Source organism: Myotis daubentonii, chromosome 1, assembly GCF_963259705.1.
Source record: "Myotis daubentonii chromosome 1, mMyoDau2.1, whole genome shotgun sequence".
Taxonomy (NCBI): Eukaryota; Metazoa; Chordata; class Mammalia; order Chiroptera; family Vespertilionidae; genus Myotis; species Myotis daubentonii.
The window spans coordinates 65,193,603-65,205,763 of record NC_081840.1 but is presented as its reverse complement, the minus strand read 5'-3'; the positions used below and the strand labels follow the sequence as shown (position 1 = coordinate 65,205,763).

Here is a 12,161-nt window from a genome sequence, read left to right as displayed (position 1 = left end):
GTCCCCTGGCCCAGTGTCGGGGCAGGGGCACAGCCTGAGGTCCCCCAGCCCGGGCCGGGGTGGGGGGCATGCCTTGAGGTCCCCTGTCAAGCCCTGCCGGGTGGGGGAAAAAACGGCCTGAGATCCCCTGTCAAGCCCCATTGTTTGGGGTGTGTGGCCTGAGGTCCCCTGCCGATCCCTGCTGGGAAGGGGGTATGGCATGAGGTCCCCTGGCCTGGGGCAAGGGGAGCAGCCTGAGGTCCCCCGGCCCAGCACTGGGGCAAGGGGGCACACCTTGAGGTCCCCCGTTAAGCCCTGCCAGGCGGGGGGCATGGCCTGAGGTCCCCCAGTCTGCCTCCAGAGCTGGGGGAGCAGCCTGAGGTTCCCTGGCCCAGCACCGGGGATGGAGGCGCACCTTGAGGTCCCCCATCAAGCCCCACCGGGTGGGGGTCGCAGCCTCAGGTCCCCTGGCCATGTGCCGGGGCGGGGGTCATGGCCTGAGGTTCCCCATCAAGCCCCGCTGGACAGGGGGCATGGCCTGAGGTCCTCTGGCCTGGTGCCAGGGTGGAGGGCGCAGCCTGAGGTCCCCCATCAAGCCCCGCCAGGTGGGGGGTGCAGCTTGACGTTCCCTGGCCTGGCGTCGGGGCAAGGGGAGCAGCCGGAGGTCCCCTGGCCCAGCACTGCGACAGGGGTCACACCTTGAGGTCCCCCATCAAGCCCCGCCAGGTGGGGGACATGGCCTCAGGTCTCCCATCAAGCCCTGTTGGGCAGGGGCCATGGCCTGAGGTCCCCCCGGCCTGGCACCAGGGTGGGGGAGGTGCGGTCTGAGGTTCCCTGTCAAGCCCCACAGGGGCGGGGAGGGCGCAGCCTCAGGTCCCTGCTGATTGCTTGTTAAGGCTTGTTACAGCAACTCGGCCTCTGCTGTGGGCTATGCCATCTTTGTGGTGGAGTGATGGTCAATTTGCATATTCCCTCTTTATTATATAGGATAGGGCTCCACATACATAACAGTAGTACTCAATAACAACTAATTATGTTTTTAGTTTGAATGTCTATGAGACCTCTTTATGAGTTACTGTGTATAAGAGAATAATTGTTCCGCTACTTAATGACTTCACTAAAACAGCAAACAATATAGTAATTGGAAAGTGTGGGTCTACTGTTAATAAAAACCTTAGTTCTTTTCTGGGCTCTTATATCAAGACTGGAGGCCCAGTGCATGAAATTTGTGCACCGATCAGCTGCTGGCCTGGGCACCTTCCTTCTCCCCCTCCCCCCCACCTAGCACATGCCACCACCACCACTGGTGGCCCAGCCCCCTGGTCGAACTCCTGGTCGAGGGGACAGTTTGCATATTAGGCTTTTGTTATATAGGATTACCCTCTTCTTTTTAAGAATGAAAATATTTTATTTTCTCTAATGAGTAGCCTGGACAACTAGCATATTTAGAATGTGTTCTTCAGGCACATGACTTTGAATTTTGTTATATTACTGATGGAACACTGCCTAACCTAGCCTTCTTCACCTTACTGCTTTTTCATATTCAAACATTGTATAATGAACATTGTATAACCGCAAATTTATTTTAAGTGTTTAAAGCTTGTGTTCTAGTAATACCTTCCTTCTCAAAGTAGAGGGACCACTTTCCTATTAGAAACAGCACTTCACTAGTTTTAGGTTCACCTCTGGTACTAACTAGCATTTAAGCATCCATTAATCCTCTCTGTTTTAGTTTCTTCACCTGTGAGATAGGCCCTTTTATCCTTTTTTCAAGGTAAATATCTTAAATTCCAAAGTCCACATTTTGGTCAAACAAATTTGTTTTTTGTATTCTTATTCTTACAGAGTATCTACATTTCCGTTTCTGTGCCTATCAGGAGTTTTAATTCATCATGGATAATCTGTCATCAGAAGAAATTCAGTTGAGGGCTCACCAGGTTACTGATGAGGTAAATGTTTTACTTGGAATAAGCACAGTAAAACCTTGTTTCTCGGACTTCTCCCATCTCGAACAATTCACTTCTTAACCTGACAATCCTTTTATGCTGATACCTGTACGATAAGTCCTGTATCTCTCAGGTGACAAACAAAGGAGAGAATGCGCAAATATGAGTCAATTTACCGCTGTTAAAATCTTAAGATATTGTGCCGTGAATATTTTTGTATTGTTTTTTTTTTGTTTTGCTTTTGTTGCTGCTTATAATTATTGTAAAATTTTCACTTTTTACTGTACATTTACTTTCCTTTTTGTTAAATTTTCATTTACATTTCATGTCCTTTTTGTTTTTAAAGTGTTTATTTATAGATTAAATAGTACAGTAGACATGTTCTGTATATGAGAAAGGTTAAAACAGGGAATCACTGGGGGTCTGGAACAGATTAATTCAATTTACATTATTTCTAATGGGAAAAAATGATTCGGTTTTTGAACAGCTTCTGGGATAAATTAAGTTCAAAAACCGAGGTTCCCCTATAATTAATTTTCTTGTAGTGTTCACAGTGGAGGGATGAGAGGACTTCTTTAGAAGACCATTTTGGCCTCTTCCAAGTCCCTTTATATCAAAGAATGCATTTGCCCTACAGTGCCATTACTAGCTCCTTATTTTTTCATTTTACCAAAAAACTAAATACAGTAAATGAAAACAGTTTATATGATTATTTTTTAGGTAATTATTACCTAACAGTTACTTAAATCAAATATACTGTAGACTTGAGGAATTCTGACGGTTAATTTTAACAGAACTTTCTGATATCTGTGCAATATACTTAGGTTCCTGCTTACATTAAAATTTTATAAATCCTTGCCCTAACTGTTTTGGCTCAGTGGATGGAGCATCGACCTGCGGACTGAAGGGTCCCAGGTTCGATTCCGGTCAAGGGCATGTACCTTGGTTGCAGGCATATCCCCAGTAGGAGGTGTACAGGAGGCAGCTGATCAATGTTTCTCTCTCATCAATGTTTCTAATTCTCTATCCCTCTCCCTTCTTCTCTGTAAAAAATCAATAAGATATATTTTTTAAAAATTTTATAAATTCCATTAACTTCACCCTTCATATTTTTTCTTAATGAGTACCTGGTAGGAAGTTTTCAACTTTTTGTTTGGTTGTTTTAATGCAGGGGTGGGAAACCTTTTTTCTGCCAAGGGCCATTTGGATATTTATAATACCATTTGTGGGCCATACAAAATTATCAACTTAAAAATGAGCCTGCTATATTTGGTCAAACATTTAATTAACTTACCCATAATGCCTTGGCAGGGCCAGACCGAATGATTTCACAGGTCTTATATGGCCTGAGGGCTGGACATTCCCCACCCCTGTTTTAAGGGAGGAATTGATGTGCTGACAACATTTTTTCTTTATTTATTTTTAATTTATCTTTATTATTGAAAATATTACAGATATCCCCTCCCCCCACCCCTTGACCTGCTCCCACCCACTCCCTAGGCCTTTGCTTCACTATTTAGTCTGTCCATGGGTTATGCATATGCATATAATTTCTTTGTTTAATCCCTCTCCCCTCCCCCCCTTCCCTCTGAAATACACCAGTCTGTTGCATGGTTCAATGTCTCTGGATCTATTTTGTTCATCAATTTATTTTATTCATTAGATTCCACATGTAAGTGAGATCATTGATATTTGTTTTTCTGTGATTGGCTTATTTCACTTAGCATAATACTCTCCAGGTTCCTCCATGCCATCTCAAAGGATAAAAGATCCTTTTTTACAGCTGCATAGTATTCTATTGTGTGTGGGGGTAATCTTTAAAAATAGAGTAGCATCATGAATATGTCCTGTGATCAGATTTTTCCTTTTTTGTACATGTTTGAGAATGATAAAATTCTTATTTTTTTCCTAGTCTCTGGAAAGTACAAGGAGAATCCTGGGTTTAGCCATTGAGGTAAGAAAGTGTTTAATTATTAAGTTAAATACAGATACTATGTAGGAGGGATCCTAATATCACAAGCTGGAATTGGTATTAAGAGTTAAGGGCGTTGTATCAGTAAGCTTCATTATTTGACACCAGCAGTTGATGAAATCATTGTCAAACCATGCACTAACGGGACTTCCCCCCCATTGACAGTATTGGAATATGACAGTGAAGATCAGTGTACCATGAGTTTGTGATTTAATTATTTGAGGGGAGGGTGGTAGTATGTTAAAGTATGTTGGTTTGGAGATATTAATTTTCTCTGGTTATACTCCTCTAAGAACTTAAGTTTCTAAATGATTCTCTCCTGTTATTTGTCAGGCCTTACAGTTTTTGTGTCTGTGATTTTTGCTAAGTTTTGTTGTGCTATCAGCTATTTTTCCTTCTTTTAGTCTCAGGATGCGGGAATCAAGACCATCACTATGCTGGATGAACAAGGGGGTGAGTTGAAGTTATTGGCAGAAACTTTTGATTTGATTTATGATGTCAGAAAGCCCTTTCAAATCAGCCATATATAAAATTAAGTCTTTGGGAGTGCTTTCCTTTTGTAAGATAAGAGTGTTTACTTCTTTCTTCTGATTTGAATTATATTATGTTTATTACTAACTAGAGGCCCAGTGCATGGAATTGGTGCATGGGGTGGGGGGGTCCCTCAGCCTGGCCTGCACCTTCTCGCAATCCAGGACTCCTCAGACATCCCTCTCGCAATCTGGGACTGCTGGCTCCTCACCTGCCTGCTTGTCTGATCACCCCTAACCACTCTGCCAGCCTGCCTCATTGCCCCTAACCACTAGCCTGCCTGCCTCAGCACCCCTAACCACTCGCATGCCTGCCTGATTGCCTTTAACCGCTCTGCCTGATCGACCCTAACTGCTCACCTGCCTGCCTGATCGCCCCTAACCGCTCTGCCTGCCTGCCTGATCGCTCCTAACTGCTTGACTACTTGCCTGATCGCCCCTAACCGCTCTTTCTGATCACCCCTAACCACTCTCCCTGCCTGCCTGATCACCCCTAACCGCTCTGCCTGCCTGCTTGATCGCCCCTAACCACTCTGCATGCCTGTCTGATCGCCCCTAACCACTCACCTCCCTGCCTGATCGCCCCTAACCACTTACCTGCCTGCCTGATCGTCCCTAACTGCTCACTTGCCTGCCTGATTGCCCCTAACCGCCTTAGCCTCTGCCCCCGCCGCAGCGGCTTCGTCCGGAAGGACGTCCAGAATGATGTCTGGAAGGTCGTTTGGCTATCTGGTCTAATCAGCATATTACCCTTTTATTATTATAGATTGGAGGTAGGGACAACAATGTCGAGTTGTATACCAGTCATTTGTTTGGTAGTAGGACTTATCCTGTGCATTATATTATATACATTAGACATTGTGATATTTTTGCATCTTCAGAAATCAAGTTCTTTTTTTTTTTTTTAAATATATTTTATTGATTTTTTTTACAGAGAGGAAGGGAGAGAGATAGAGAGTTAGAAACATCGATGAGAGAGAAACATCGATCAGCTGCCTCCTGTACATCTCCTACTGGGGATGTGCCTGCAACCCAGGCATATGCCCTTGGCCGGAATCGAACCTGGGACCTTTCAGTCCGCAGGCCGATGCTCTATCCACTGAGCCAAACCGGTTTCAGCAGAAATCAAGTTCTTAAGTAGGTCTAGATTCTAGTGAGCTTGGAAACATTCCATTTGAATTGGCCTTGAATCCTCTGGTCTAGTTTTTACTAGTCTTATGACAGCCCACAGGTGTTGAACCTATTCAATGATAGAAATGCTGGAGATCTGGTCTGGCCACAGTACACTTAATTTGGTTGCAGGGGTGATCTCTAAATAAATCCTTACATGCTCTTATTATACAGATTTCTTTTTTTTTTTTTTTTTTTTTAAATATATTTTATTGATTTTTTACAGAGAGGAAGGGAGAGAGATAGAGAGTTAGAAACATCGATGAGAGAGAAACATCGATCAGCCGCCTCCTGCACATCTCCCACTGGGGATGTGCCCGCAACCCAGGTACATGCCCTTGACCGGAATCGAACCTGGGACCCTTTAGTCCGCAGGGTGACGCTCTATCCACTGAGCCAAACCGGTTTCGGCAATATACAGATTTCTTTAGAACAGATCTATCCCTAGTAAGAGTCCAGGTGCCTCAGGATTAGTATGTGAAAGATTGCTTTAATGTTGGACAGTATGTAAAACCTCCTGGCACTAATACAGTCACTATGGTGTGTTATTGTTGGATTAAAGGTTGAAGTTTGCTGTTTTATAATAATAGTTAGCATTATGAATGTAACTTCCACAATTTATTCTTAGAACAACTAAACCGCATAGAAGAAGGCATGGATCAAATAAATAAAGACATGAAAGAGGCAGAGAAGACTTTAACAGAACTCAACAAGTGCTGTGGTCTTTGCGTCTGCCCATGTAATAGGTGAGTTGATAAACCAGGATCTTTTAAAAATAATTTAAAGTAAGAGCATTCCCACTCTCTCCCCTCCCCGCACCCGTCCCCCGATCCCCAAAGAAGGTAATGAAGTGTGACTGGGCCTAAATCAGGAAATTTGTTAGATAAACTTAAGCTATTTCTCCCTCAGGCAGATCAAGCTTTTCATGTAAATGGGCAGATTCACTGAAAACCATGGCTTAAATTTAATCAATTCTTGGATCAAGTTCCAATTTCTTTTTTAGTAATACACAAAAAGATTGGGAGATACACATCTGGATAATACAAAGTGGATGGAATTAGTGTTTTTTCCTTTCAAACAAGGAGGATTAACAAAATATATATTCTGTGGTAGTTGCATGAGGATGGCCAGGGGAGTAAAGGACTTGGGTCCTGTCTTCAAAAGACTTAACCCTATGGTTGGATGTATGAGGAAGAATAGCAAAGCATAAAAAATATATAAATCTAGTGCTAGATGATGTGTTATCAACTAAGGCAAAGGGTACAGAATTGATAAAGGTTGATTTGTAGAGCATCTTATAGGAAAGACTAGAGGCCCAGTGCACGAAATCGTGCGTGGGGGCGTCCCTCAGCCCAGCCTGCACCCTCTCGCAATCTAGGACCCCTCGGGGGGTGCCCAGCTGCTCATTTAGGCCTGATCCCACAGGGATCTCTGTGGGATCAGGCCTAAATGGGCAGTCGGACATTCCTCTCACAATCTGGGACCATTGGGTTCTAACCGCTCGCCTTCCTGATTGCCCCTAACTACATTGCGTGCCTGCCTCATCACCCCTAACCACCTCTGCCTGCCTGCCTCATCACCCCTAACCACCTCTGCCTGCCTGCCTCATCCCCCCAATCACTTGCCTGCCTGCCTCATCGCTCCTAACCGCTCGCTTGCCTGCCTAATTTCCCCTAACCACTCTGCCTGCCTGCCTGATTGCCTCTAACCACTTGCCTGCCTGCCTGATGGCCCCTAACTGCTTGCCTGCCTGCCTCAGCACCCCTAACTGCTCGCCTGCCTGCCTCATCGCCCCTAACCGCCTCTGCCTGCCTGCCTCATTGCCCCTAACCACTCGCCTGCCTGCCTCATTGCCCCTAACTGCCTCTGCCTGCCTGCCTCATTGCCTCTAACCACTTGCCTTCCTGCCTGATGGCTCCTAACCACTCTGCTGCCTGCCTGATCACCCCTAACTGCCTCTGCCTCAGCCGCCGCCACCACAGCTTCATTGGGAAGGATGTCTGGAAGGTCATTCGGCTCTCTGGTCTAATTAGCATATTATGCTTTTATTATTATAGACTAGAGGCCTGTTACACGAAAAGATTCGTGTAATAGGCTTTCCCTTCCCCTGGCTGCTGGCACCAGTTTTCCTCCGGCACCTGGGACCCAGGCCTTTGCTCCAGCCGGAGCCGCTTTCAAGCCTTCGCTGCCCTGCCCGGCCACCCCAAGTCGGGTTGCACACGGGACGCCTGCCGCCCCGGATCGCAGATAGCAGGCCCAGAAGGTGGCAGGGCAGGCGGGATGGCGCTGTCCTGCCCTGCCTGCAGTATGCAAATTAGCCACCATATTTGTTGGCGGTTAATTTGCATATAATGCTGATTAGCCGATGAGAGGCGTAGTGAAGGTATAGTCAATTACCATGTTTGTCTATTATTAGATAGGATTATTATAGATAGGACTTGAATTAGGCTCTGAGTGATTAGAAGGATCTGGCTGGACATGGAAGAACTGGGAAGGCCTTTTTTGTGGGAGATTTAATGTAAACAAACATTACAGACAAGCTTGATTTAACTGAGCTGCATGATTTATATAGATGAGAAGTGGAAAATAAGACATAAGTAGGCTGTAGAGTAACTTGAATGCCAGAGTAAGGAGTTGATGGTTTGGAGGGAATATATAACTACACACAAGAAGACTAGGTAGAAACTTTTTGTAATCTAGGCCTGTGAGGTAAGACCTTATCACTGAGATTAGAGAAAAAAATGTAAGTCAGATTCTTTTAAAATCAGCTGATTGTATATCAAACACGAGGAAGGAAAACTCAAAACAGACTCCAAAGATCTGAGATTGCTAGTAAACTAGGAGATAAAAGTCTTTAAATTCTTTGTATATAGTGTATGAGATTATGCTTGAAAGGAAGGAATTCTTTCTTCTTGGTGACTGCATTTGAATATTTAAATTCTTTACTTATTCTAGGGTAAATCAAACTCCATGGTGTTGACAAATATTATATTATTCAGATCACACTGAGGTTTGGACTAAGTCAGTTAGTCATTATCTTACCTTCTGTTGGAGCTCATCTTTGTTTTAAGAAGTAATTAGCAAAACAACTTTGAACTTTATCCTTAGTTAAAGGGCAGTGTCTGGAGATTGAATGGCTATCATAACTGCTGAAGAGTATTCATCTTCTAAGAGCTTCATAAGCTTTCATTCTTCCATCTAGTTGTCTCAGGGTGTGGTAAACCAAGAATGTGATACAAAGGTTTACAGACTCAGCATTTTTACTCCCCAAGGAGTTAGTAATGGAGGAACTTTTGTTATTCTGTCATAATTTCTGATAAGTGCTTTCACATGATAACCTTCTCTGTGCCATTGCTACTAGAGAAAATAGAGTTAAGTTGCTTTGATTAACTTCAGTGTTGTTTTAGGCACAAGAAGTTACGATTTGACAGTGCTCTATCTATGCTTGTCCATTGGCTTCCTATTCTAAAACAAGTCTGTTGATCTCTTTAGACCTTGGATAAGTCTCCAAAATTGCGTATTTTATTAACTATGACTGTCATTCAGGGTTTAATAGATTACTATAAGCAAACAAGTTAGAAATGTGCAAATTTTTTTTATCCAAACGCTTAGCTATGTTTTGCAGACTTATCCTTTTCTCCTATGTTCTCTGTACCCTCTTGGAAGAGTACAGAGGAGAAAAAAATAAATTAATTTTAGTTAGATTAGATATTAAGAGAATAGCAAGGAGGAAGAATTCCTCCCTAAAACCTACAGCAAAATCAGTTCTCAGTCAGCAGTTGAACAGGTAGAGCAGTGAATCCTAAGATGGTCTAATACCATAGAAAGTGGGAAATGAAAATACAGAAGTATTAATTTTATGTCTCTTTGTGTATCCCAGCCAAGCATGGGCAAGATTTTCTTGGACACTTGTGAAAGAGAGGATAGAGTATGGTCCTGAAGTAGTCTTTCACCTCCAACCTCAGCAGAACTCTTTCTCAGAGGGTCAAGAGAAGGCACTTCTTTTTTTTTTTTTTTTTTTTTTTTTTTTTTTTGGCAATTTTATTTTTTTATTTTTATTTTTTTCTCAGTTTACTTTCCTTTTTTTTTTTTATTTATTTTTTTATTGCTTAAAGTATTACAAAGGGTATTACATATGTATCCATTTTATCCCCCCGCCCTAGACAGTCCCCTAGCCTCCCCTATCACCCAGTGTCTTATGTCCATTGGTTATGCTTATATGCATGCATACAAGTCCTTTAGTTGATCTAAGAGAAGGCACTTCTTAACAGATGGAATCAAGGGGTTACTATAATAGAACAGTTGTTCCCTGAAGAGGAGAGAGTTAGAGATGTCTGATTGTAATTCCTTCCACCTACTTTTCTTTATGTCTGAGTCCTTGGCCTCTAAGGTATCTCTTGTCCTCAGTTATATCTGCTCTCATTTCTGTCAGTGTTTTGACCTTTCCAGTTTCATCTCCTGGTTTTGCGTTTAGGTTTTTCATATAAACAGCCATACCATGAGCTTCTCAAAGGTCAATACAGGGTCTTAATTTTCTTCGTAAAAGGATATTACTAATTCTGGTATTAGTAATAACAACTCGGGTCCAGTCTCTTACCTATCATTCAGAAATCTAAAAGACTCTGAAAGCGAAAGGTTTGGTTTTTTTTATTTGTCTTTTTCATAATGTGGTACCACAACTCATTAATTAGGCCACAAAATGTAACCTGAACTGAAGCTATTTATACTCTTTTTTTAAAAAATTAAATCTTTATTGTTCAGATTATTACAGTTGTTCCTCTTTTTTCCCCCCATAGCTCCCCTCCACCCAGTTCCCACCCCACCCTCTGCCCTTACCCCCCACCCACTGTCCTCATCCATAGGTGTACGATTTTTGTCCAGTCTCTTCCCACTCCCCCCACATCCCTTTCTGCCCCGAGAATAGTCAGTCCATTCCCTTTCTATGCCCCTGATTCTATTATATTCACCAGTTTATTCTGTTCATCAGATTATTTATTCCCTTGATTTTTAGATTCACTTGTTCATAGATGTGTATTTGTTGTTCATAATTTGTATCTTTACCTTTTTCTTCTTCTTCTTAAAGGATACCTTTCAGCATTTCATATAATACTGGTTTGGTGGTGATGAACTCCTTTAGCTTTTTCTTATCTGTGAAGCTCTTTATCTGACCTTCAATTCTGAATGATAGCTTTGCTGGGTAAAGTAATCTTGGTTGTAGATTCTTGGTATTCATCACTTTGAATATTTCTTGCCACTCCCTTCTGGCCTGCATAGTTTCTGTTGAGGAATCAGCTGACAGTCGTATGGGAACTCTCTTGTAGGTAATTGACTGTTTTTCTCTTGCTGCTTTTAAGATTCTCTCTTTGTCTTTTGCTCTTGGCATTTTAATTATGATGTGTCTTGGTATGGTCCTCTTTGGATTCCTTTTGTTTGGGCTTCTCTTCGCTTCCTGGACTTGTAAGTCTATTTCTTTCACCAGGTAGGGGAAGTTTTCTGTCATTATTTCTTCAAATAGGTTTTCAATATCTTGCTCTCTCTCTTCTTCTGGCACCCCCATAATTCGGATGTTGGTACCCTTGAAGTTGTCCCAGAGGCTCCTTACACTATCTTAATATTTTTGGATTCTTTTTTCGTTTTGTTTTTCCAGTTGGGTGTTTTCTGCTTCTTCGTATTTCAAATCTTTGACTTGATTCTTGCGATCCTCTAGTCTGCTGTTGGAACTCTGTATAATATCCTTTATTTCAGTAAGTGTATGCTTAATTTCTAGTTGGTCCTTTTTCATATCCTCGAGGGTCTCACTAGATTTATTGAGGGTCTCACTAACTTTATCGGCAGTTTCTAGAAAATTCTTGAAAAACCTTATAACCGTGGTTTTGAACTCTGTATCCAATAGTGTACTTTCTTCCATTTCTGTCATTTGTGACCTGTTTCTTTGTCTCCCCATTTTTTATGCTTCCCTATGTTGATAGGGTGGCTTTCTGTGCTAGGTGTCCTATAGGGCCCAGTGGCTCAGCCTCCCCAATTACCTGAGGTGGACACTCTTAGTGCACCCCTTTGTGGGCTTTGTGCACAGTCTTGTTGTAGTTAAGCCTTGATTTTTGTGGGTATCACTGAGAGGATTTGACCTCCAGGCCAATTGGCAGTGAGAATCGGCTGTGTCTGCAGTGGTAGAACTTCTGTGCTGGAGACACCCTTATGGGGCAAGACTTGCTTCAGTGGGACTTTGGTGCTCACTGAGTCTGCCCCCTGAGTGTGTCCCTTATGGATCTGAGGAGTTGTAATCTGGGTGGTCCCACTCTGACCACTGGGTACACTGGCTCGTGGATCTCTAAGGAGGTGCTGATTTAGCTTCTTCCTGAGGCTACCCAACAGGAACTATGGAGAGATCTTCAGATTCCTCTTCTTTGTTTGGGGTTTGGAGGTGTCCAGATGAGGCCCAGCTGTGAAGCAATGCAAGCTGCTGTGGGGCCTTGGGCCTTCTTTTGGATGTTCTGGGTCTCTCTGACCCAGCTGCAGTTTGTTAGGTAATTTTCAGATTGCAAAGGGCCAGGCCTTTCATATGTA

The 12,161-nt window shown here is 43.0% G+C and overlaps 1 protein-coding gene across 2 annotated transcripts in view; it reads left to right on the top strand.

Annotated features, from left to right (window-relative positions):
• The window catches only part of SNAP23 (synaptosome associated protein 23), a 43,562-nt gene that overhangs the window by 19,548 nt on the left and 11,853 nt on the right, over positions 1–12,161 (top strand). For both annotated transcript variants that reach the window (XM_059704103.1, XM_059704093.1), the window contains exons 2-5: positions 1,825–1,928; positions 3,838–3,879; positions 4,302–4,350; positions 6,226–6,343. In XM_059704103.1, coding sequence (XP_059560086.1) covers positions 1,872–1,928; positions 3,838–3,879; positions 4,302–4,350; positions 6,226–6,343 — 266 coding nt within the window. In that variant the 5' untranslated portion in view covers positions 1,825–1,871. The remainder of the gene's footprint in view (positions 1–1,824; positions 1,929–3,837; positions 3,880–4,301; positions 4,351–6,225; positions 6,344–12,161) is intronic.